A 27,807-nucleotide genomic window follows, 5' to 3' on the forward strand; every position below is an offset into this window, starting at 1 on the left:
TCACTTGGTTTCCATGTCCAGCACTCAGCCCACAACACCAGCTGGCTTTCCGCTTTTAGAGGAAACACCTTAAAGGCATCCAATCTCCTCTGATCTTGAAGCCAAGTAGCCTTGGCCCTAGTTAGTACTTGGCTGGGGAGCTGCTCCATGAATCCCAGTTGCTGTAGGCCAGTGGTTCTCTGACTTTTTTATGCCCTGGGCCCCTAAGAAAATGCCTGATTAATGTTCTCGCACCCCACAAAGGTCACATCACATTTGAAGACTAAGTTTATTTTCTCATTTTTGAACTGCCAGTGAACAAACTGAACTTTAAAAAATAAGCTTTTAATTCATTGAATAAAATGCAAATCTAAATTGAGCAATGTGAGTAATTCTTTTAAAAAAAGAATGATGACACATTACTCAAGGACGCAAGCCCCCTTTTTGAGATGCGTATTGCGAATGTGTTGCTGGATAATGGCATTGGCACCAAACATCCCAACCACAATGGTATATGGCACATTGTATATCGCAGTCGGTGGACTGGCTGTGCCAATAAAAGTGCACCAAACAAGGGTATGTTTGTGCTCTGTGTGTGGACTTAGAGCAAGGATGGACAGCCATAATTTCAAGCAACGGATAATCTGTCTGGGGCTGTATATCAGGTATTGGTAGGGCTGAAGCCAGTGCTTGACAAGATGTGGCAAGGCCCCACTTTCACTTTCTGCAAGGCCCCACTTTCCTCTTCCTTACTTCTTCACCTTTTGGGATTCTGGGCAAAGGCCAGTCAGAGATGCTTGAACTGATTGTTTGCAGAGGGCTTTTGAAATTCATCTTAGGCCTGGATTAGATCAGAATCAGCATGATGTGAGCACTGGACTAGACTCCCAATTGCCTGCTCTGCCAAGAGTCAAACACTCTGATCCCCAGAAAAACCCATGATAGCTTCACCTTATGGTTGCCATAAGTTGGAAATTACTTGAAGGCACACAGCAAACATCCACTGTGTTAGATAAGGCTAAGGGTCAGCAGTTGCTCACTCCTGCTTCAGAGCAAACATCAAATGTTCAGGAAAATTCTCTCCCAGCTCCCCTTTGGGGGAACAAAACGTACCATATTGTGGACCGTTTTGCTTTTGCTTTTATGGCCACTGTGTAACTACTGAATCTTCAGTTGCCTGGACTGAAATGCAGAATACTGAGAGTTCAGCTTAGTGTATATCAGAAAACTCAATGTGCCAATTTGGTTCATCAAGTAATAAATATGTGAGGAATGCAACATATAAATATATCTTTAAGATGGCCTGAATGTTGTGTGGGACCTTTAAAGCTGCTGTTACTGTTTCTTTTTTCAGAGACTGGTTCCATTCTTCAACCCTGGCACCTTCCCCTTAATGCTGCAGTTTTAAAGGATGCCTATTCGTGCCTATTGTACTATCTGCTCTGATTTCTTTGACAATGACAGAGATGTTGCAGCTATTCACTGTGGACATACCTTTCACCATTTGTGGTGAGTAAAAATGAATAGTAAAATTAGTGGAGGAATGTTCTTTAAGAACCAGAACAAATGTCTTGATTCTACTTTCTTTTATCCAGGCTGTGCTTTACATCTTATTTGTGAAACAATACTTTGGATAATTTAAGGCTTGTTACAGACTGCCAAAATAAAGCTGCTTCGTGTCTCTTTGGAGGTATGCTGTTTAAATGATGCATGCATCCTAAGAATCCGGAAGCTGCACCAAAGCTGCACTCCAGTGCTTAGGAATGGAGCGTGGCTTTGGCGCGACCTCCGGACTCTTAGGACTCATGCATCATTAAAATAGCATACCTCCAAAGAGACCCAAAGTAGCTTTATTTTGACAGTCTGTAAGAGGCCTAAGTTTCTCAGCTCATTTATTTTGTGCTTTTACAAATCTTCCTCTTTTGTTGGGGTTTGCAAGTTAATATGCCTGTACTTCAATGACTATTACTAGAATGTTCTCAATGTTAGTATTAGGACAAAAAGACCAGGGACATAGAAATTCCCTGAAAGCCTGCAATACAAAAGGTTTGAGATACTTTGAGGAACTAGTGTCAAAGTGATACTGGTACCATTCTAGTACTAACTGTAGCACTTCTTGTGCGCAGGAAGCATATAGGTGTTTACTAGAAGATTAGAGTTAAAAACGGTAAAAGCTGTTTATTCAAAAGGCATGTCTATATTCTATTAATCTACCATAGCAATATGTTGATTTAAAAGTAGTTTCAGAAGCAAGACTGTATGTCTTGCACCCCTCACAGTCTAGCAAACTAATGCTGCCCCCATAGCAATCTTGGCACCAGCAATACTACTAAAAATATTCAGGACTGTGAGGTCGCAAATTGAAATTTCAGCAAAAACATCCTTCTGTTTTGAATGGTAGCTGAAATGTGGTATGAAGTAACTTATGGTGCATATTTACATTGAACCAATTCAGGGTTAAATGGAAATAGGTGGGTTGCAGCACTATATATTATACAGTACAAAGATGAGTAATGCTATCACTTTCTCTGATAACATGATGGCACATTTTGTACTGAAATTTGCTTCCTTTTCTGCTTGACGCTACCTGTGTAGCTCATGTTAAGAAGATATAATTAATTTGTCAGCAATCACTTTTATCTGTTTTCCTCCTAGCCTTATTCAGTGGTTTGACACTGCACCAAGCCGGACTTGTCCACAATGCAGAATCCAGGTAAGCTTGTGTTATCTCAAATAATCAGCCACTTCAACTGCTTTTTAGCTTACAAAGTATTTTGCAGTTCTGCTTATGGCAATACAGTACTGCACTATAGCTGCAGTGTTGTATAACCAAAGAAGCTAAACATGCTCAAATCAGTTGTGGTTGTGGGTATAAATCTCTCTTCAACCTTCAATCCATGTTCTGGCTTTAGTAAAGCAAATCTTTAATGAGCCATATGAAATGTTTGTGATAGAATTTCTGCAAGCATGATTAATGAAATAATTGTAAAGCTGATGAATCAGTGTTAAGGAAACAGACATGCTTATAATTGAAATTTGCAGAAAAGTAGTATGTTTAGAACAAGGAGTTGCAATAGGCTTGCTCCAGCTTGGAGGGTGGGAAGAAATGACTGGGTGAATGACTCCTTCCCACTTTGGAGGGAGAACCCACCACTCTCATATCCTTCAAGAATGAACTTAAAGATTGTCAAATCATTGGTCCATCTATCCATCTTATCAACACTGAGAGTGGCTATTCAGTCTCGGACTGGAGTTTCCTGCCCTATCAGGAGATAATGGGTATTGAACCTGGCACTGAAATAATAAATGATTAAATGCAGACAGATGGCTCCACTCTACCATTAAGCTGTGACTGATATTACTGCTAGTGTATCTCTCTACAATAAACTTTCCCATTGCTCCTCTTGTGCTAAAGAATATTATGTACTGGGAAATGTTTGTTTATTAGGAGATTCACTGTTACTTAATTTGGTTCAGCTTTAGTAATGTGAAATTAGATTTCAATTGACTCAATTCTGCATTCTTTGGTAAAGTATTTTGCTTGGCTGGGTGCAAAGGCTCAAATCCAAGGAAAGCTAGCATTGCTGAAGTCCTACTAAAATCAGTAGGGCTTGGCTAGTTTTGTGCCTCGTTCATTTCAGTGAGACTTGAGTCTGACTACTTTCTTTGAAGTTTTTCAGAGTTTTGTGTATTTTTTTTAAAAGTACTGCAGTTACTGACATTGCTAAGCCTAAGCCACACAATTTCCAGCAAATTCCAGTCATCTCTGGACTTGTGTTTCTAGAACAGCCGTGCTCATTGCATCATGGAAATAAAGTCCTTCTGCATGCATGGGATGGTGGCCTTAGCGTGGTGTGCCCTGTTTATATAGAAATAAATTAACTCTGAGACTGTTTATGTTGGCTTCCACAGTTTTAGTTGCTACATAAAGTTTCAGGGAAATATTATTTTGCTGGTTCCAAGCTATATTCTGGCAATTTATTCTGGTGTCTACTTCTTTCTCTCTTTGCCAGGTCTTTGCTCTTCTGACTTGTTGATTCACTGTGTTCTTCACCGCCTCTTGCATCTCTGGGTTACCATGGCATTGTTGCAAAATAACATTTTATGTAGCAGTAACTATGTAATTAGCTGGTGTCCTGACTGTATAGAATACTTAAAAGACAAAGCTGTAGCTCCGTGGGGGAGGTAGGAAATGCTATCAAATTTAATTTCAGTGACACTCTTCCCCCCCCCCCCCATAAAGCAAGAAACACATACTTGGATTTGGCACAGCAAGAGCTCAGCCTCAGCTGCTGAGCTGAAGCTGCCAAAGAACACACTGCTCTCTGTGCCAAAGTGCTTGGATTGTTCTGTCAAAATTCCAGAATTTTGTGTTGGAACGATGGCTGAAAATTAGGAAGTCTGTTACTGGAATGATGAGTTGAGAGACCACTTAGTGGCAGTAGCCATGTGAACTGTATCACTACAATGCACTAGTTGGGTTACAGTGCCCTTTGCTATGCTTGGTCCCTAAAATTACTGTTATCTCTATTATATAATTTGTACGTCTAGTAAGTGCAAGCAATCATCTTGATTCAAGGCCCTTATTTTATTCTTTCATCTTCCAATATGACAATATTTGCAGTATTGCGTGGGAAGCATACTGTTTTAGTAGGTATCTGATGACCATACCTTTCAGTTTTTCTGTCTTGTGTGTAGGTGGGCAAAAGGCACATAATCAACAAACTGTTCTTTGATGTTGCTCTGGAGGAGCAGTCAGCGCTGGATCCTGAAAGTCTACAGGTATGTAAATTTGACTGCAGTGCAGCATGTTGCAGTTGTCTAGGTTAATAAAACACTCTCCCCAGTAGATACCTCTCATTGCTAGTTCATGTGAAATCATAGGTGCAACAGTTTTGGCACTAACTTGCCTGCTTCTCTCTAATCCTGCATGAGCAGCTCAGTATCTTTCGTTTTGAAAATGCTTTCATTTTAGGAGTAGGCTGAAATGGAAGGAATTATTTCCATTATCTCCATCTCTTCACCAATCTTGAACTCCTTGCAAAGAACCATGACCTTTTCCTTTTCAGTTGCTTTGCTCTGTGAACTTTATATCCTCAAATACTGTGCTTTAGGTAACTTTAGATGTACTAACATCTAGAGCTTGAGAGGAATATGTGCTATTTGGTTGTCTCTAGATACAAAGAAAAAGGAGGTTACTTTGCAGATTTTACAAAGCTCATTGTAAGGAAGTTGTTAAGGGAATGCTGTCAGATTACACTCTGCATTTGACATTTCTTGAAACATAGGCCCGGGACACATGGGCATTTTGTGGCATGGCGACAGCAATTTTAGGGTTCAGGAGCGCACAGCAACCACATGCTCCTGAACCCTAATACATATGGACACTGGCATCATGGGAGCCTCCCTTGCATACGGGGGCCTCCATGATGCCGCTGCCACCGTACAGCGACCAGACGTTGCTGCCAGGAAATGGCTTCCTGGCGGCACCCTTACTGCTTGAGACACTGCAAAAAAGAAGCCAGTCTAGGCAGCTTCTTTTTTCCTGCGCAGCATTGCCCCACGGTTTGGTTGCTGCGGCAACGCTGTGCAACAAAGGGGTGGTGTTTTGTCACCAGTGTGTACTGGCCCATAGTTGCATTTTTCCTTTTACTCAGTATAATCAACCAGCTTCTACTGTCAGCCCTGCTATTCCAAAATGGAAAAAGAGAAATTTAAATTGCTGAACTGGTTTTTGTGAATAAGAGTACAGGTTATCTGTTTGTATATGTGTGTATTAATTTTGGACTTGTTACTACTATGGTAATAATGTATCCACAGCAAAGGCTATTACAGTCAGCCCTCCATATCCATGGATGTTATATCGATAGATTCGAGCATCCACTTCTAGAAAATACTAAAAATATATATAAATTCTGAAAAGCAAACTTTGTTTTGGCCATTTTATATAAGGGACATCATTTTATTATCCACTGTATTTCATGGGACTTGAATATCCACAGATTTTGGTATCCACAAGGGGTCCTGGAACCAAACCGCAGCCAATAACAAGGACCCAGTGTATCTATATACACTAGTCATTAAACACATTAGGTTGACCTCAACATAATGGGGCATGTCTACCCTCTTGTGTTTAAATTTAGTATGTGCAATGGTCATCATAATTAGTGTTGCCATGGCAATAAGTGTTTGAGTGCATATATGCCTAATTTGCTGTGATTTCAGTTTCAACGGAAGTGAGGCTTTAATGCTCACACAGAAGAGACAAAAAGCATCCACAAATGTGCTGAATAATCAAGGTAGTTGTGCAGTTTCAAAAATAGATTGAAGCACGTAAAATCTTCTTTTACACTTGTAAGGATTTATTTGAGTATGCTGTTCCAATAAGATGAGCCATTCACAAAGGAAAGCTATTACTGATAAGAGAGTTAAATGTGTGCCTATTGCAGAAAGAACATGTTCTTGAATATCTTGGTGCAATTGGCAAAATGAAAACTGAAGCACTTCTTACAAGAGAATGGTTTGTGCTAACATGCCTAACAGCCTCAGAGTTCATTAACTGACATTAAACAAAGGAGGTATGGGCTGTCGTGCATCACCTCAAACTGTCAGATGTTGAAAAAATGGGTCTTTTGGAACGGATTGCCTGAATATATGTTGTGTACTTACTTTTGCAGCATGTTATAACAATAGCATTCTTACATGATAATAGCTAATAACAGCTATTTTCATATAGTGCTATATTAACCTTACAGTGTGGTACTTATAACTCAGTGTGGATTAAGGAGACCCTAAGTATCTTGGTTCATACTTGCTGCTGTTAGAAAGCACTTAACAGTTAGTATGCATAAGAACATCCCTTTTTATTACTGTACTTACTCCTGTATAAGTCTAGAAATTGTAGCCAAAAAATTGACACAAAACCTGAATTGACTTATCCATGGGCCAATGTAAGTACAGTAGAGTCGTGATTATCTGACATAAAGGGGCCGACTGAGCGTCAGATAACCAAAAACGTTGGATAATCCAATGATGGCACACGCGCCACCATTGGGGACAGAAGGAAGCTAAGCAGGGCAGAGAAGGGGCCTGGGCTGATGGCCCAGGCCTCTCCACAGCGCGGCTTAGAATCATAGAATCATAGAGTTGGAAGAGACCACAAGGGCCATCCAGTCCAACCCCCTGCCATGCAGGAAATCCAAATCAAAGCATCCCCAACAGATGGCCATCTAGCCTCTGCTTAAAGACCTCCAGGGAAGGAGACTCCACTACACTCCGGGGGAGTTTGTTCCACTGTCGAACAGCCCTTACTGTCAGGAAGTTCTTCCTAATGTTGAGGTGGAATCTTTTCCTGTAGCTTGCATCCATTGTTCCGGGTCCTGTTCTCTGGAGCAGCAGAAAACAAGCTTGCTCCCTCCTCAATGTGACATCCTTTCAAAGTCCGAGGACTCCCTTCAGAGAGAAGCAGTCCAAGCTGCGCCGAGGAGAGGCGCGAGCCGTCGGCCCAGGCCTCTCCTCAATGCAGCTTACCTTCCTTCTCTGAAGGGAGTCCTCGGACTATCTTCGGAGAGAAGGAGTCCATGCCACGCCGAGGAGAGGTCTGGGCACTCAGCCCAGGCCTCTTCTCGGAGGCTTGGCTTTCCTCAGTCCAAAGAGAGTCCGCAGACTCCCTTCGGGCTGAGGGAAACTGCGGCATTATCCAGTGTCTCATGGTTCTTCATGAGCGCACACGCGTGCTCACAAAGAACCATGAGACGTCGGGTAATCCAGAAGTCAGATAACCGATACTCTACTGTACTGTACTTTTAACTCTTAAATGCAAAAAGAACCACCCCCTGGTGAAAGGCAAGGGTAATCTGTTCTAGAAGCACTGATACCTCTCTACTCTCTCATCCATCAAGCTTTTAGTGTAAGCACAAACAGCTATGCCTGCTGGAATTTTGTTATTTTTTGGGCATGTTTTCCTTTGCTTCATCCTTTAGATTATTTGTTATATGCCTTTATATTTTACCCTTCACTTATCCACGGCTCATATCAAAATCCATAATTTTTGCCGCAAAACTTGCCCTTGACTTATACATGAGGTCGAATTATAGTTAAGTATATATGGTACTCAGTTTGCAAAAGTGCAAAATGACCCTTATTCTAAATTAGTTGTGGGTTGCTGGATCTTTGGAACATAGTCTCTTCTGCCCAGGCTGGCATAATTCTGGGGGGTCACCAATATGAATCCCCCATGTCCCTCCACGCATCTGGAGTTCCCTGCAACATACTACAGTGTCTCCCATGGGGGGGTGTTTCCTAGCTTTTTGTGTAACAGTTCCAGGGCACTCTGGGATAAATTAGCTTCTTGGCACTACCTTCTCCCAGTGCAACACTGGATGGTACTCTCTCCTTCCTGTCCCCATTACAAGTCTTGTATTGACACCAGTTTCCCCAATAATTAGTACATACTCAAGAAAACCCACCTAAGGTTTACCTTAGGGTCACCATTAGTTGGAAAAAACTTGAAGGTACACCACAACAACTTTGATTTCTGGTCAGGTTTCATAAATTCAAACTGATCCATGCTACGTCTGCTGCTGCAGTTTCTGGATCCAGATTTACTTGGCTGTCCTTCCATGTTTTATTCTAGAATCAAACATTCCAGTCTTCCCATTTTACTTATATGGTCTTTTCTATGACACTCTTTAGAATAATGAAGTGGCTCACATATTAAAAATGTAAAATATTATACTTTTATGTGTGCTTTCCAGTCATTTCTGACGTAAGACAAGCTTATTATGTTTTCTTGTCATAATTTGTTCAAATTTCTCTGAAGCTGAAGGGAGTATGATTTGTCAAGGTCACCCAGTTGGTTTCTTTGGCCAAGTGGTGATTTGAATCCATGTCTCCCTGAGTTCTAGTCCAACACTTGAAGTGCTGTTCCATAATGGGTCACTAAATGTACCTAAAATGACAGATACAATTAACATCAGAATCTTTTTTTAAAAAATGATAGCATACCATTATTTTGAAATATAGATATTCTCTCTGTGTATGCATATGCACACACACACATTACAAGAATTATAATGCTTTGACACAGGTACACATGAATAGAGGCAAACATAAACTGTCTGTCCTTGCCTTGTCAGAGTTTATGATGTAAGGTAAGCTGCATTGTTGAGTGTCCAATAAAGTTAATCTCTGCTTCCCTCAAGTGGACAGCATACTATGCATATTTTTCATATTGCTGCACAATAATAAAAGCCGTATCAGAAAAGCCTCACTGCATACAGAAGTATGTTTTCCTCAGAATGTCAATAATATTTAATTATGACTGACAGTAGCTCTTATAACATACAAGTGTATATACACAATCATATTTTCACTGCTTGTTATGTTTTGGTGCATATTCTTTATTGCCCATTAATTTTGATTTATTGTTTCTTGAACTGTTTTGTTTATAGATTTCATTTATTTAAGATATTTATACATACCAGAGCCTCAAACCACAACTAACTTAGAATTCAGGTATCATCAAAACAGCTTACAAAAACAGAATAACAGTATTAAAATAAACAATAAGCCATGAATAAAAAGGAGTCTGATAAATATGAGATCTGCCATAAATATTCCTACTATTGTAGGTTTCACTGAATGACAGGCTATTTATTCACTGGTGTGATATTTATGCATAAACATTTTCAGTGTAGGAAAGGTGGGAGTTTTGACTGTTTTACTAATGTTCAGTTAATGGCCAGCTTATTGTCTGCTGGTCTCATGCAGCCTTGATTCTTTTCACAGCTCTCACAGTCCCTTGTGAGTTTTCCCAAAGACATATCAATTTTGGGTTTGTTTTTAAACAGAAATACAGAAGAAAGCAGTTGCTAGCAGCACTGAGTATTGTAAATTCAGATGGAATGCTGTTTATTTCCTTTTTAATACTAAATATTGCCAGCTGTTAAAAAATCCCATTGGTGTTCACTTGGCATTTTTCCTGCCAGATTGATGCCAATCAGTTCATTGCTGCCCTTTCATCCAGCTGCTGTTCAATGTCAAGATCAACATCCAAGCTAATTTGAATGAACATTAAACAGTTCTTGGATATGACTCCTATATTTCTATCCATATGCATTTGTGAATTGCTGGTTGGATTTATTCAAACACTAGTTACACCATACTTTTGATTACAATATTAATAAAAATACTTGGCAATTAAATTCGGTCTGGCAGGATCTCTGCCTTATTGCCTTGTCAAATTAAAACAGTGCAGAATCACAGAGTTGGAAGAGACCACAAGGGCCGTCCAGTCCAACCCCCTTCTATGGCGGAAATCTAAATCAAAGCACCCCGACAGATGGCCATCCAGCCTCTGAAGATGCCAGCCACAGATGCTGGTGAAATGTCAGGAAGGAAATCTTCTAGAACATGGCCACATAGCCCGAAAAACCCACAAAAAACCATGAATGCTGGCCATGAAAGCCTTTGACTTCACATCCAGCCTCTGTTTAAAGACGTCTAAGGAAGGAGACTCCATTACACTCTGAGGGAGTTTGTTCCACTGTCGAACAGCCCTGACTGTCAGGGAGTTCTTCCTAATGTTGAGGTGGAATCTCTTTTCCTGTAGCTTACATCCATTGCTCTGGGACCTGTTCTCTGGAGCAGCAGAAAACAAGCTAGCTCCTTCTTCAATATGATATCCCTTCAAGTATTTAAACAGGGCTATCATATCACCTCTTAACCTTCTCTTCGCCAGGTTAAACATCCCCAGCTCCCTAAGTCTTTCCTCATAGGGCATAGTTTCAAGACCCTTCACCATTTTAGTTGCCCTCCTTTGGACATGCTCCAGTTTCTCAACATCCTTTTTAAATTGTGGTGCCTAGAACTGGACACAATATTCCATGTGGGGCCTGACCAGAGCAGAATAGAGTGGCACTATTACTTCCCTTGATCTAGACACTATACTTCTATTGATGCAGCCTAAAATTGCATTGGCCTTTTTAGCTGCCGCATTGCACTGTTGACTCATGTTCAATTTGTGGTCTACTTGGACTCCTAGATCACTTTCACATGTCGTTTCGTTCAGCCCGGTGTCACCCATCCTATATCGGTGCATTTCATTTTTTCGCCCTAAGTGCAGTACCTTACATTTCTCTGTGTTGAATTTCATTTTGTTAGCTTTGGCCCAGCTTTCTAGTCTATTAAGGTCATTTTGAATTTTGATCCTATCCCCAGGGGTATTAGCTACTCCTCCTAATTTGGTGTCATCTGCAAATTTGCCCCCAATTGTGTCATCCAAGTCATTGATAAAGATGTTAAATAGCACTGGGTCCAGGACAGAACCCTGTGGGACCCCACTGGTCACTTCTCTCCAGGATGAAAAGGAGCCATTGATGAGCACCCTTTGGGTTCATCCAGTCAACCAGTTACAAATCCGGTTACTTTGTCTAGCCCACATTTTACAAGCTTGTTTGCAAGAATGTCATGGGAAACCTTGTCAAAGGCTTTACTGAAATTAAGATATACTATATTCACAGAATTCCCTTCATCTACCAAGCTAGTAATTTTATCAAAAAGAGAGATCAGATTTGTCTGGCATGACCTGTTTCTCTGAAACCCATGTTGACTTTTTGTGATTATGGCATTGCTTTCTAGATGTTCACAGACTGTTTAATGATCTGCTCTAGAATCTATCCTGGTCTAGATGTCAGACTAACTGGACGATAATTGTTGGGATCCTCCCTTTTCCCCTTTTTGAAGATTGGGATGTTTGTCCTTCTCCAATCTGGTGGTACTTCTCCTGTTCTCCAGGAGTTCTCAAAGATTATTGACAATGGCTCCAATATTACATTTGCCAGTTCTTTCAATACTCTTGGATGTAGTTCATCAGGTCCTGGAGATTTATTTTCATTTAGATTAACTAGGTATACCTGTACTATCTCTTTACTACTTCTTTGCTGAATTTCCCCTATTCTGTCCTCTGTTCCATTATCCTCAGGTTTAGCACCCTTTTCCTTTTCTGAGAAGACGTGAGGCAAAGAAGGTATTGAGTAACTGCCTTTTCTCTGTAATTTTGCCATCTTCTCCACGCAGTGGCCCTACAATTTCCTTATTCTTACTTTTGTTGCGGACATATAAAAAAAAGCCCTTTTTATTGTTCTTAACCTCTCTAGCAAGCCTGAGTTTATTCTGTGCTTTAGCTTTTCTGACTTTGCCCCTACACACGCTAGCTATTTGACTGAATTCCTTTTTGGTGATTTCCCCCTTTTCCCATTTCTTATACATGTTCCGTTTAAAACTTAGCTCAGTTGAAAGTTCCTTAGTCATCCATCCTGGTTTCTTGACACATCTCCCATTTTTCTTCCTCACTGGAACTTTTGAGAAACTCCCATCCGTCTTGAACACCCTTCTCTTTTAGTATTCTTGACTATGGGAATGGTCTCTAAGTTCAGCTCTCCTAAAGTCTAGAATGCGTGTCTGAATATGGCTGGCTTCTCCTTTCCATTGTATAACAAACTCCAGGAGTGCATGATCACTCCCACCTAAGGATCCCACCACTTGCACTCCATTAACAAGGTCATTCCTGTTGGTTAGAATCAGATCCAAAATAGCTGATCCCCTTGTTTCCTCTTCCACCTTTTGGACAATGAATTTGTCTCCAAGGCAAGTGAGGAATTTGCTAGACCTTAAGGATTTGGCTGAGTTTGACTTCCAGCAAATATCATAATAGTTGAAGTCACCCATCACTACTACATCTCTCCTATCTGAGTGTGTGGTCATCTGTTCTAGAAAGACATCATCCATCTGACTTGGGGGTCTGTAGTAGACTCCCACAGTAACATCCCTATTTCCTTCCCCTTTAATTTTTATCCAGATGCTCTCCACCTGGCTTCCAGGATTGGTGTCCTGGATCTCTTCCCTGGTGTAAATGTCCCTGACATGTAAGGTTATTCCTCCTCCTTTCTTGTTTGGCCTGTTTCTCTTAAAAAGGTTATACCCCTCTATTTCAACATTCCAGTTATGAGACTCATCCCACCAGGTTTCAGTGAGGCCTATCATATCAAATTTGCTTTGTTGTGCTAGAAGTTCAACTTGCTTATTCCCCATGCTCTGTGCATTAGTGTAGAGACATCTTAAACCATGTGTCCCTTTGACTTGCTGCCTGTGCAAGTTTTTTTGCCTTCCATTTTGGGGTCCTTGAACTGTTTGTCTTGTTCCCTCTATGACAGTTTGACTATTTTCTCCAGCCCTTTTGCCTTCCAGAATAGTGTCTCCCTCCCCCACATAACTCAGTATAAAGCCCTCCTGATCAAATTCTTGAGACTATTGGCAAAAACATGTTTGCCAACTGGCGTGAGATGCAACCCATCCCTTGCCAGAAGTCCCTCCTCATGGAACCTCAGAAATCATTCTTGGCAGCACCATCTGCAGAGCCAGTTATTCACCTCTGCTATTTTCCTCTCCCTTTCTGAACCATGCCCTTCAACTGGGAGAAGAGATGAGATGACAACCTGTGCATCCATCACTTTCAACTTCCTACCCAAAGCCTCATAATCCCTTATGATATTCTGAAGGCTTTGGCTTGCAGTATCATTGGTTCCCACATGAACCAAAAGAAAGGGGTGACAGTCAGTAGGCTTGACAAGCCTTGTCAGCCTGTTTGTCACATCATGGATCTTTGCCCCACGAAGACAACACACCTCCTAAGACTTCTTGTCAGGCCCACAAACCACTGGTTCAGTGCCTCTCAGGAAGGAGTCCCCCACCACCACCATACGCCTCCTCCAAGGCTTGGCAGCGGCTGCTCCCTTTGGTGAAACTCTCAGGGTCCCCTGCTCTGTCTCTGAGATCTGTCCCTGCTGCTGTTCCTCATCATCTGTGATAATAGAGAGAGAGTCAAATCGATTCTGCAGCTGCAAGCTCTCAGAACGTTCCCTGGTTTCCCTACTTCTGTGTGTGACCTTCCTCCAACTATCTACTTCTGTTGTATGTGAAGTGACCTCCTCCTCCCCAGTAGCTTCCTCTTGTGTGTTTCCCGTCCAGGACCATCTGGTCCATTCTGGTCAGGAAAACCTCTCGCTCCCTATGATGCGGAAGTGTAGCTACCTGGGCCTCCAGCTGCTGTACTTTCTCTTCTAAGAGGGCTACAAACATGCAGTTAGTGCAGGTGAAGTTCCCCACATCTGTGGGCAGGAAGACAAACATCCCACAAATGTTGCAGGTGACTGCAGCAGGTCCTTCAGTGTCCATACTGAAAAGTCTTAAGGAGGCACTGAACAAGACTGTGGGCTTCCCCTGTTAAACACCTGTGTAAAGAACCCCTGTGGGCTTGGCCTTTGTTCTCAAACTCTATTAAAGAACTCAGTCAACTGGGACTCTACTTATCTACAGAGCTCCTGGCTACTAGCTCCTTCCAGAGGCAAGTCTCTGACTCACTTCCTCTGAGTAAGTCCCCACATGCCCCTTAAGGGAGTAGTGAACAGTAAGGTGTAAAATTGAAGGAGATGTCCTTCAACACTGTGCCCAGGTGACCTTCTCTGTACTCCAAACTCTCTTTGACTATAAAAAATAAAAATGAATGTGAAAAGAGCTGTTCTGTAGAATGAATCTTCTAGCTCCCCCTCCTCCCAGTGACCAGAAGAAATGGCTGACACTTTTAAAATTTTAAGCTCTTACCCAAGCAAAGTGGACACAGAAAACCAGGCTCCTCTTTTGTGCTTTGATTGAGAGTTCCTGCATGGCAGGGGGTTGGACTGTATGGCCCTTGTGGTGTCTTCCAACTCTGTGATTCTATGAGAAAATTTTCTGCACTGTTTTTCCTATGAGACTTCTAAAGTTATTCAACAAACACAAAATGACTGTGTGAGAAACAGCCTTATAAGGGTAAAATGAGACAGATTTTTTTCTCCTGTAATCTCATTAGCCCTTTGTGTTTTACTACTTTTCAGGCATTCCTGTAGTTCTAGTGTAATTAGATGTGTGTGTCAAAGAAAGTAACATTTTTGTCAATAGTGATGGCTTTTAATTGATTAATTGGTCAACTGGGTACAAAATGTTTGAGTGGAGTAGCATAAGAACACTTTATAATTTGTTCTTCAGATTGATTCTGACTTCTAGTGATTCTAAAGCAGCAAACCTGTACAGGGATTTTCTTAGCAAGATTAGTTCATAAGGGGTGTGCCATTCCTCTACGGCTGAGAGTGTGACTTGCTAAAGGTCAACCAGTGGGTTTTCATGGCTGAGCGGAGATTTGAACCCAGGTGTTGCAGAATCCTAGTACAGCACTTAAATAATGCCCCTTCTTAAAACTGGGATGAAACATTGTATGTTATGCTACAACTTAATTTTAAGAAGGGCTAATTTATTTTCTAGAATATTTTCTGAATTTGCAAAAGCAATACCTGGAAAAAAAAACTAATTTGGTTCTATATATACTGTGTTTCAGAATGAACTGGACAGAGTGAAAGCCCAGCTATCTGTGAAAGGTGAGTTTAAAAAAACTACCAAACAGACCTTTCCCCTCCATTAAAGAGAAAAATATAGCTGATAAGATAGTATGATGGCTTTATCCGGTGCTTACTTCTAAATCTGTGTTTAGAAATGAGATGTAAAGTTGCTGCTACTGGCCACCCCTTCATATGATTAAAAGTACAGTGCGCCCTTTTTTTACGCGGGGAATCCATTCTGGATCCCCCCCACATAAAAACGCATATGCTTGAGCCCCATTGAAAATAATGGGGCTTGTGCATTGCGCGGCAGTGCACATACACCATGGGCGCGCATCCCATTACTCTTAATAGGACGCAGTGCTCCTGCGGGCTTCCTGGCGGCTTTCAGCATATGCTGAAGTTGCGTATGGTGTGTCCTGGTATGACACGGGTGCACTGTATATGATTTTTTTTTTCTAAATTGGAGCAAAAGTCTATACTAGTCAGGGCATTTTGCAGAAAACCTTGGGTGTAAAGCCACAGTTAATTTCTCTTTTAAGAAACTTATATCTGCCTACTGTCTGTGGTTCTGTAGTAGAAATAGAAGAATGTTGCACATAATTGAGAAACCAAGTAAAAGTAGGAAACCAGAGAAAGAGGTTATAGTCAGAAATCTAAATGATGGTCCATGAAGCCTTGCCTGCTCATGCACTTCCATTTTCCCACTGATTTGAAGAGCATGATAACTTTAATTTTAGAAATGCTTTAGGGAGATAGGTAAGTGAAAGCCCTGGAGACTTTGTTGATGGCTTAAAAGGATTGTCTGTAGGCAGCTGTGAGTCATAGACTGTGAAAGGAAAATGTCATTCAGTTTGAATGACAGAAATCCTAAAACATGAGAGTGCAGTAAATAAAAAGATTTGAAAAGTGCAGACAGGGAGGTTTTTTCTGTTTCCAAGGCGCTTTCTTTACCATTGGACTGTTTCCTTTCCACATTCAAATTAAGCAGCCAAAAATACAGTAGATCTGTTTATATGAGACAGGCATAAGTTTGAACAACTTACCCTATGGATTTTATATAAAGATGGTAGCGACTGAAGTACCATGAGGGTTATATGTTAACATTGTGGCTTATTAAGCAATCTCTGAACCTCTGGTATATTTTAAAAGGTTCTCTTTGAGAGGATTAAAAGGTCATGTGTCTGCCTAACCAGTGTTGCAGATGTAAATGTTTTTTGTTTGTTTGTTTGTTTTTGCATTCTTGGTGGTACTATATTTTTTCAGATACACAAAACAGAGTTTTTTAGAGAAAGGTTTTGCGGAATAGAGAACGTTTATGCACAAATTTAACAAAATATATTTGATTTCCTGGCCGAACAGCACAAGCTGTCGTAAAAGTAAATAATACAGAATAATATGCAGCAATATAATCATTCTGTGTGTCAGGTGAATTTCACTATGCTCAGCTGTATCTGACAATCTTATCTAACCATGTACCAAGCACACAAGGATTCATACTGAGAGAGCTGAATAGAACATCTTACAGGGTTGGACATCAGAACTTCATGATCTGAAAAATGTTCCTTTGTGGATAATGCTTACATTCTTCACAGTACTTCCATTATGCCTGTGTTTGAGTTGATTCTCTGTAGTGGGGTTAGTATACTGCTGTAGGCACTGCCAACTGAACAAGCTCTGAAGAGAGCACACTGTTGTTCATGTACTGGAAAAACTTTGAAGCTTAGTAAAACTTGTAATGAGGATTATCTGATGCAACGTATCTTTCTGGTTTACCAGATTCAGTGGTGTCAGTTCAATAGCTTTGACAGAGTTCCATGTAGTTTCTAGATCAGGTTTGAAGAACCTTTTTCTTTTGAAGGGTTTTTGACTTACAGGACAAATCAGTTGCAGACTAAAAAAGGTAGTGACCAGCTACAGACCTAATGGTTTGTGACTGTGAGTGCCAGAGCCAGATGTGAGTAGAACTGCAGCACTGTACAGGTATACCTTAGTTAACAAAGTAGATGTGTAATTCTTTAATAGAAAATTTGGTCCCAGAGTCAGAAATGCCATGGAAAGACTAGGTACAGGTTCCTGTGCCACAAAAATGGAAAAACAGTTTAATATGTTTCAGCAAACTTTCATTCAAAGCTTATGTATGTCCAGTGGGACCTTGCCATTGGTGACCTTGCCATCCTCAGATTAGAGCATCCATGGATGGGAAGCCCCATTGTCCCTAGTGGTGGCACATGCACATGACTGTGCTAGTGGCCGTTAAGCACATCATGCCGCTATTAGGGACAGTGGCACTTGTGGTCCCATGCTTTTTTTGTATCCATGGGGGGGGGGGGCTGGAATTGATTCCCCACGGATACAAAGATCTGACTATATGTGAAGTGAAACAACAAGGTCAGGTGAGTGTTGCATAAGTAAACAAAAACTCTGAATTTTCTAGGACCATCTAAAGGCTTCTTACAGAATACATCCAGGAATGACTTTTCTTTTATTAGCTTGTACTTTTCTTGGGATTTCCTTCTTTTGGGGGGAGGGGTGGCCAAACTTATAGATCTGTATTTTAAAAAAAAAAAACATGCTTGGAGGTATCTGGTGAGACAGGCTTATCTGCTCTCTCTGGTTTGGTGTTCCTTCTCTCTGTGTTCATTCATGCTTTCTAAGAAGTTCAGGAGGCAGCTGCTGTATGTTGTGTCTGTTGTAGGCAGGCCCAAACAGCTACAGTAGGATTAGCTTAAAGCAGAATCCTGTTTTTTCCAGTTATGCTGCTGAAGCCTGACACTGAAAGTCTGTGTTTCTCCAACCATCTTTTACCATTTTCCTAGTTTGATGCTGGTACAAAATACCAAGCTAGACAAAGAATAAGGAAGAAGAGTGGGGTTAAATATGTGTAAAACGTTGATTTTAAAAGGAGCTTCTTTGTTAGAAGATTTGTTAACTGGATTGCTCCTTCAGTTTGTGTCCCACCCATTTCTTCCTTGTATGCAACTCTGTCTATGTCACATGTGGGCAAAGTGTAAAAGAAAGTTACAAGAGTGGTCAAAATCTGGAAAGCTGGGTGATGCTGAAGACTACATGAAATCAGACAAAGTGCTACTTGCTTCCTTGAGGCTGCAGTTTCCCCAGCTCATTTCCAGATCTTTGAATATTCTGCCTGTTGAGTTTGTTCAGCCACTATTTCCAAAGGCTTGCAGAACTCAGACAAGTAAAATATCAGTGCTTTTTTTATTTTATTTTTAAGAAAAGGAAAAGCGAGATTGCCAATCTATTGTGAATTCACTAAGAGATATCCTGGATATTCGTAATGCTTCCATTGAAACACTCCAGAAAGATCTCTCTGAAGTGGAGTCCTTGTGTTCTACTCTCAAGGTATGTTCAGAATGGTCTGGATTTGATTTGTTATAATCTTATAATGTGCTTTGATTTCCATATCTCTACAGTTGAAAAGCTATGAGTGTTTATATCTAATATGAGCATTTATATTAATTTATATCTTGTTCAAATCTCATGGTATCACTTTCAAGTTCTAATGTGCAATATCCAGCATCTCAGATTCATACCACATGAATTGTCCTAAGGAATCTGGAATTTGTGGTTTGATAGAGTACTGAGAATGTTTCCAGAGAATCTTGGTTTACTCGTCTGAACTGAAAATTCCAAGATTCCTTAGGATCAAACCAACATAGCTGTTATGAAACTGATAGAACTATAGTGCAGATACAGCAATAGACTCTTGTTATTCAGTTGAAATCACTTTTTAGTGTCATCCATACTTACTGAGGGGGTAGAATGAGAGGAAAATGTGTGCTTCACCTGTGAAGCTGATGAAACTCCCACTGAAGTTATACTGCAGAGGTAAAGAATATTTGGCTCTTCTTTGATTCCACCTCCCATCATCTTGAACCAATATGGCAAATGACTGGGATGAATGAGCATTGTAGTCCAATACCATTTAGGGAGCTACAAGTTCCTTACCACTGTTACAGTGATCTAGATTTGTTTTGACAGCATATTTATTGAGAATATCTCTTTACAGCATTTAGAAATATGATCCTAATACCAAATGAAAGCACGGTTGATCACCTCAGTTAACTGTTTGCTATTAGATTTGAAAGAAGTGGCTTGCTTTCTTAATACATAAGTACTGGTCGTGTTATCTTCTACCTCATCTAAAAGAAACTACATTAAATACTAAACTGATTTTCATTATAACTCCTGATATAGGACTTGTTGCAGACATTATTATTTATTTTAATAAATATTAAATTATTTCTATGCCACCCTGAACTATAGGATTTCAAGACTGCATGCAATAAAATCAATTTAAAACAGCTTAGAACAATTTAAATTTAATACCTTCAGAAGTAATTTAAACAGACTAAAAACAAATTTAGTTTTAAACAGAACATGTATAAGAAATGGGAAAAGGGGGAAATCACCAAAAAGGAATTCAGTCAAATAGCTAGCATGTGTAGGGGTAAAGTCAGAAAAGCTAAAGCACAGAATAAACTCAGGCTTGCTAGAGAGGTTAAGAACAATAAAAAGGGCTTTTTGTTCTAAGAATTAAAATCATTTCATAGATTGCTACTGTAGTGTCAAATAGACCCTCTAGATGGATGAACAAGATGTCCATAATCAAACATTATAACCTGAGACAAGTGGCTGAACACAAAATATGATTTGACTGTGCCAATTGAGCACTTCCATGTCAAGATGTCTTTTTTGAAAGCGAGTTTGATTGGTTATGACTATAGTACTTGCATTTTGCTTTTAGATCTCTTGTTGAAATGAATGCTGTTTTATGAATTGGTAAGCTGAAAAGATTTATCTTCTGTGATACTTCTTAACAGTTGCATCATCTTAAGCTGCAGTTTTAGCTTACATATTCAGAGGGAGGCAAAAATATGCAAATTATTCATGCAATCTCTTCCTTCTTTTTCCATGTTCTAACTTCTCCCCGAATGTTTATCTGTTTTTTTTGTTTTGTTTGCTAAAGAGGCAAAAAATGCAGACACTTGAGCTAAACCCTTTAAATATTTAATTTGAGATACAGTCGGCCCTCTGTTTTTGCAGAGGATCTGTTTCAGACTCCCCCGCAAAAATGGAGACTCGCCTTATATTCAAGCCCCAAAGTCTTGAATGGTATGCGTGCCTGTGAGCATGAGTGTGATGTGCCCCATCAAAAATAGTGAAGGTTGCCTCTCTGTGAATATTCAAGACCGCGTACGTCAAGTCTGCGAGAAAGGAGGAGCAACGGTAGTCATACAGACAAAGAGAGAGAAAAAACACCTAGGGCATCCTGCCCTAATTCAGAAGATACTAGGACAGTGTCCAAATAAAACAATTTAAGCAATTTTTAAAATTTAGATCAAAGGGTAGTATAAAACATATTAAACAATTGTATAAAACATATTAAACAATTTAACAGTTTAAAACGGTGTACATCTGCAGGTTTGGACAGAATTGTTAGAACTGTCTTTCTTGGGAGGCTAGACTGACTCTTTCTTTGCTCCCTTTTCATTCCAGCAAACTTTTGGGAATTGTTTTACACGAAAAGGCCTTTTTAGTGTTTTTATTCTTTATCTTCTTTGCATTCTTTATCTTCAGTTAATGTTTTCAGTCCCACCCTATTCGCAATTTTGAGTTTCCATGGACGGCAAGCCAGGAGGGACAAAATGGGGTGCAAGGGAGTGTGTAGCCATTATAGTCAATGGGGCTTTCTTGTTCAGGGGGATCCGGAACGGATCCCTGCGAATGGGGAGAAATGACTGTATTTTACTCACAACTTTTTATATATTTTTAACCATGCATGTTTTTCTTTATAATTCTCTTTTGCCAAATAATTTGAGTCCCACCTTGGGACTTGGGAAAGGCAGGGCATAAATAAAACAATGGATGGATGGTTAAATTCCAAAGGATTTAACAAAAAGCTGTGTTTAACTTGGCATTGGCATCAGCATTTCAGAACCAGAGCAACACAGAAGGTCCTCTCCCACATCTTCACACAATGTATAGGTTCCACTGCTGAAACACAGAGGAGGAATAAGATGTTTATAGGGAGAAGCACCACATTAAGTGCTTTTCCTGATGTATAAATATGTGCTCTTCCTGGTATTTGGTGTGTTAGGGATATACTTGAAAGATAGATGCTGCTGATTTGTTTCTAGCCTCACAATTGAGTATACACAGATGATGATAAAAACCAAAAGCATCAGCAATAAGTGTAAAAGGTGGGAATTAGTGAAGGAGGGGTTCCTTCCATGTTAGCCCTCATCCCAAGCTTGGAATCTTACCTTTCTGTATTATAATTAAGAACAGAATCAACACCCAGAACTGACTGGAGGATTTCAGGAATTGTATAAAAATCAGTCACTTCTACAAAGTCTGAGTGGGAAGCATTTTAGCAATCCCATAATTTTTCCAGGCTCTACAAATATCACAAGACCCATTATATGACCCAGGTTTCTTCCTATAGATTGAATACCTTAAGATTCCAGCCAGAGTAGGCTACTTGCTTGAGATGGCAAATACAGATAATATACATTACACAGTATGAGGCCATTTAAAAAATAATAATATTCTGTTTTTAAGGATTTGTGGTGGAAGAAATTATCTTGAAACTAGAATGCTTCTCTTGCTTCAGTGATTTGAGGCATTGTTCAGAAGTGTAATGGCTAGTGATACTGCGGTTGGCAGATACTGCGATCATGTAAAACCTAGATTATGGGTAACTGGGGTTCCAAAAGCATTAGAGATGGCTTGAAGGCATGTTTCTATTGAACTACCTCCTGCACATACTGATGTTTCTTCTCAGAAACAAATGAAGTATTTGGAACAGGAGCTAGAGGATGCAAAGAGTGCAAAAGAAGAGGCCCGGAGACTGCGAAATAAGCTGAAAACAGTTGAGAGGTGAGAACATAAGCTTTGTTTGTCTCTCTTATTCTCTCATAGAAAAAGTTAATGTTCTAGAAATGTGAGATTTCAGCTTTGTGCACACCTCAAAGGAGTCTGTTCTGTAAAATATACTGGTACTAACCTTTCAGTAAACATGGACAGGATTGCCCTGTTAACCTCCTATGTGAATATCTCAATTAAATTAGTGGTTCAGCATCTTAAAGGATTATTTGCTTAATTTAAATGGTTTAAATGTTTATTGTTTTAACTTTATAAATTGTTTAATTACTTTTAAAATAACTATAAAATAACTTTTATATTTATACTTTTGATCCAGTCACCACCACAGCACCTCAGTTTGTTTTTCCTTTAAAGGAGTTACTTTCCATAGGATAATGAACCATAGAATGATGAACCAAATATCTTCAAATTTGGAGATAGAATTAAGAGACATAGCTGTGTTATTTATTTATTTATTTGATTTATATCTTGCCTTTCTTCCAAAATGGGATTCAAAATGGTTTAAAATAATTTTAAAAGAACAGAACTAAAACATTAATTATAAAAGTTAAAAATAAATCTTGCTAATATTAAAATATATCAGTTAAAAACACAGCATAATTAAAACAATTTTTAAAGTACAAAAAATTAAAGTACTAGTCTTAGTCTGGAAAACCAGTATGCAAAGGGATTTTGTAGCATCCTTGAGACTAAGGTCTCCCCTATTTCAGGCTCCCAGTGCTGTAGAAACGGGTCCAAAACACGCTGCAGAAATAATCCAGTTTGAGACCGCTTTAACTGTCCTGGCTCACTGCTCAGGAATTCTGGGAGACATTTTGTGAGACATTCAGCTTCTGCTGTTAGAGAGCTCTGTGCCACAATAAACTACAATTCCCAGATTCCCTACTGAACCAGGGAAATTAAAGCAGTCTTAAACTGGATTATTTCTGCAATGTGTTTTGGACCTAACTCTCTTTCAGTTAGTCTCAAAGGTGCTACATGATCTCTATGCAATTTCACTTTTAACTCTCCTTGCCCATTGAATTTACTGCCTATCATAATTTAATTCTTAATTCTTTTCCAATTAACTCATGCATATGTTGTCCCAACCCACAGTGAGGCATTGAATAGTTTTTTGACACTACAGCTTTAATTAGAAAAAAACAGAATCAGATACTGATTTATTTTGGTCAGTTGAAAGGATAGGTTTGGTTTAATAACTGGAAAATAATGACTGAGTTAGTTGAGGAAAGGAAGGGGTATGAAAATGTAAAGGAAACAGTTAAAATGATCTTCCACATAAGAGGAAAAAAATAAAATGGAAACAGCGTTCCTGGGAGGAGGGAAGGAGGGGGCAAAAATAATAATAAAGGAAATATGTATATATATGAGGGGTTAGTTAATAGCTGAGGACACTTCTGAGATAGGGTGTGAATAATTTGTTGGTATGTACAGTAATGTTATATTAATCTCATATAATTTTTTTTTAAAAAGTTTCTTCATCAGTTAAAGCAATAGCCATTTTGCAGACATCTCTGATTCCATCAGCTAGTGTGTGTGTGTGTGTGTGTACCCCCACCCACATGCAACCAGACTCTGCCCTCTGTATACACGGATTCAATATCAGGGACACCATTTTACTGTATCGTTAAATTTAATGAAATTTGAGTATCAACTGATTTTGGTATGCACGAGGGTCTTGGAACCAAACCCCAGCAGATACCAAGAACCCACTGTATGTATTGATTTACCTCTCATGCATTGTTGTTAGTAATTGCTGTCAAATCAGCTTTTGCTTATGGCAACACTATGAATGATACTGTCTAATGAACAAGCCTGCTCACGTCATGTAAAACCAGTTCCATGGCCTCCTTGATTGAGTCTATCCATTTGAAATGGCAGTTTTCTTTTCCTACTTTACCAAGAATTATTGTCTTCTCTAATGAGTCGTTTTATATCATAGCCAAAGTATGAGAGACTCGGTCTGTTTTGCCTTCTAGGGACGCTCAGGTGTCACTTGCTCTATGACCCATTTATTTGTCTTTTTGGCGATCCATATATTGATAGGTCTCTCTTCTAATATCACATTTTGAATGTGTTGATCTTCTTTCTATCAGTTTTCTTCAGTGTCCAGCTTTCACAAACAAAAATAGTAACTGGAAATACTATAATATACATAATCTTGGCGTTGGTATTCAATTATACATCTCCATTATGATTTAAGAGTAAGCCAGAATATAGAAAAAAAATATTATTTCAGTCTCTTCATCATCTCCTTTAAAGTTACTTAATCGTCTCATAAGTTTTGTTTTCTTAATGTTCAATTCTAACACTGTTTTTACACTGTCTTCCTTGACTTTCCTCAATAGTTATTCCACGTTTTTGAGATTATCAGCTAGTAGCATCTGCATAACTTAAAGTGTTAATGTTCAGTCATCCAGTTTTCACAACTTTTTCCTCCAAGTCTAATTCAACTATCTCTATAATATGTTCTGCATATAAATGAAACAGATAGGATAATAAAACACAGCATTGCCCGTCCACCTTGCCAGTTGGAAACCAGGGTGGATAAAAATCATTTTTTTAAAAAAAATAAAAATCAGATTTTTAAAATTTAAATCAGATTTTTTAAATTAAATGCTTTTTGAGGAAAAATCTATCTAAAATTATTTTTATGTATAAGATACATTATGGTCTAAAGGTTATTCATCATTAAATCGAGATTAGTTTTTAATTAAATAACATGAGAATGTATATTCATGAAATGTTTACATTTTTTGATAAATGAATTCCACTAATTCATTCAGAACGTCATGCTCTTCCAAAGGTTTTTGTAAGATTATTAGGCATTTTTTCTATCTGAGGGATATTACAACAGATGCTTAGTTTTACAGTTCTCAGAACTGAATTTGTGTCTGCAGAGATCACAGTCCCATGGTTCTTTTGAAAATCTATGTACACAGAATCAACCCCTTACCTCTTAAGAACTAAATTTCAAAACATTCAATGAATAGATTGTTGGAAGACTGGGAACTGAACAGATCTGCAGAGGCTAAGTGTGAAGAGAGAGAGGCAAACAGTAAAAATGAAAGTGAAATCTTTATAGCAGAATACTGCACATGTCTTTGGATCTTTGTGTGTATAGCCTGAGGTTTACCATATTATTATTCCCCCGAAAATCTATAATGGCATTGGCAGCAGGCCACAAGAGACCCAATTTAGGAATAGTTCCTCTACCTATAGATAAGACAGGCATGTGTGCAAAATGCAAACATTGAAACTAAGAAATTCAAGGCATAATAAATGAAGTGCTGTGATGAAGACAAAGGATCTTCAGGTTGGTAAACACTCTGATTTCATAATATTTCTTAAAGACTGCCCTAAATTGTAATCTTTGCGCAAAAATATCTTTGTTATTAATTGCTGCATGTAACTGTCATCCTGTCACTGCACAGGCTACACGATAGGAAATAAGTGATCCCCAGCTCCACAACCAGTTTGTTCCCTTGCCTTGCCCTGGTTAGGTCCCTCTTTTGCTTTATTCACATTATTTTCCTCCTTTAAATAAAAGCCTCATTCCTCTTTCCTCTCTCCATACCTCACTGCTCTCCTTGCTTCATTTCACCCCTACCCCTATTCAGCACAAGGAAGGCTATGGGGAAATCTTCTAAGACTCTAGTCTCTAAATTGCACCAGCTCCTTCACAGGTACATATGCATAGTGTGGAGCAGCCACGTAGACCATACCACCACCACCCCTTTAGAAGCTACAGCAGAGAGTTCTTTCACTGGGATGATTCTTGCAACTCTCAGAGCAGGATCTCAGATTTCCTGTGAGGCAAATCCCCTTGTGGCCTCTGTGCTTGTCCCAGCTGGCAGATCTGCGAGACAAGGATGTTTTACATCTGGGCAACAAGGGGGAGGAAGAGAATGTCATGATTCACTTGGCTCAGGAAGTTCTAAAGTTTGGAGCAGGGGCTGTGCAGAGGGTAACTAAGGGGGAAATTATCATTTCTTCAGAATTGTAGTATTCAGCATTGTTAATACAGTCTAATTTACAATCAAAGTATTGTACAATCAAAGATAACAAGATGGAAGATAGAGGAAGATGAAACAAAAGGGGGGAAAGGCCATATAACTAATACACATTAACACTGTAATGATAAAAATAAACAAGTTATTCTACTATTACAGATCCATCTAAATAATTCTTCTATAATTACTCATAACCATAGGCACAGATTATTATATCATTAGATTTCCTATTGCTCAAAATTCCATAAACAGTTTCCAGTCTTTCAAAAATTCCTCAAATGGCTTACTTTTTGAAATCTGCATTAATTTGGCCATTTGAGTTACCTCAGCAACCTTAGTAATTCATTCTTCCATTGTGGATACTTCAGTGTGTTTCCAACTTTGAGCAAACATTCTTGCTACTGTTGTCACATTTTGAATAAGTGATCCATATTTACTATACAGGTCTTGATCCATAATGTCTAGCAAACATTTCTGATAACATTATAAAATCTACTTTTCAGAATTTTTTCAATTATCATATACATCTCAGACCAGTAACTTTTCGCTTTAACAAGTCCTCTACAAAAGAAGCCTTCCTTATTTTGACATTCCCAACATTGATTTGAAACATTCTGGGCCATCTCTGCTCACAGTGTTTCTGATCTTAAGGAGACTGAGTGGTCAGATACCCCAACTGGGCTTATTAAACTAATGACAGACTATTTGACTCTAATAATTTTCTTCCACTTTTGTCAAAGGCAGTGCAGGTTCTAGACCTTCAAGTTCCAGATGCTTCTGTCAGTCAACTTCATCTTCAGACATGGTTTGTTCTTCAGTAGACCTTTCAGGCACCTCCAAGTTTCCTAACGCTATGCCTTCCTCCAAAGTGCCTCCCTTTCCTTCTGATTTTCATAGTTTCCTGCAGGATGAATGGTTTCTTTCTCTGTGTTAGGAAAGGTATTAACCTCACTCAAACATTTTATGCACTCACACAGGCTATGGACATGCTGAAAATCCCCTTGGTGAATGCTTCAATTCTGGCACTTATCTCAGGGGCCCTGGCCCCCAAGAAAAGTGACTCCCACATGTAAGAATCCCAATGGGAAAAAAGCAGACACTGCCATGAACCATATGCATAATGTCTTAGCCCTTTGCATCAGAGCCTCTTCCATGGCTTCTATCATTGCTAGGGCTAATATGAGCTGGATAGAGAGGACTTTGTTGGATATCAGGACCTTGATGCTAAGACAAGTTTTGTTTTCTTCTTGTTTGGCCTGGTCCTATATTCTCTTTTTCCTTTGGTTCTTTCCATCTGAATCCAATTTGGCTATGATCCAGAACTGGAGTTGGATCCAGAAGTAAGATATTATCTCTCTTACTTCCTGTCATATCACCCTTGCCGAGCCTGTATTGGGTTATGATGGAACATAACCCAATACAGAATGTCTCCTTCTTCCATACCCAATGTGTCCTCCTTTATTACAGTTTGGAAA

At 39.4% G+C, this 27,807-nt stretch overlaps 1 protein-coding gene across 2 annotated transcripts in view; it reads left to right on the forward strand.

The window, feature by feature from the left end:
- TRAIP (TRAF interacting protein) overlaps positions 1-27,807 on the forward strand; it is a 48,351-nt gene that overhangs the window by 526 nt on the left and 20,018 nt on the right. For both annotated transcript variants that reach the window (XM_089526098.1, XM_089526108.1), the window contains exons 2-7: positions 1,334-1,488; positions 2,635-2,692; positions 4,678-4,761; positions 15,410-15,449; positions 18,646-18,773; positions 22,219-22,313. In XM_089526098.1, the coding sequence (XP_089382224.1) occupies positions 1,391-1,488; positions 2,635-2,692; positions 4,678-4,761; positions 15,410-15,449; positions 18,646-18,773; positions 22,219-22,313 (503 nt within the window). In that variant the 5' untranslated portion in view covers positions 1,334-1,390. The remainder of the gene's footprint in view (positions 1-1,333; positions 1,489-2,634; positions 2,693-4,677; positions 4,762-15,409; positions 15,450-18,645; positions 18,774-22,218; positions 22,314-27,807) is intronic.

The sequence above is a fragment of the Sceloporus occidentalis genome, unplaced genomic scaffold (genome assembly GCF_023333645.1).
Source record: "Sceloporus occidentalis isolate IW3139 unplaced genomic scaffold, rSceOcc1.0.p SCAF_1, whole genome shotgun sequence".
In the NCBI taxonomy this organism is placed as follows: domain Eukaryota; kingdom Metazoa; phylum Chordata; class Lepidosauria; order Squamata; family Phrynosomatidae; genus Sceloporus; species Sceloporus occidentalis.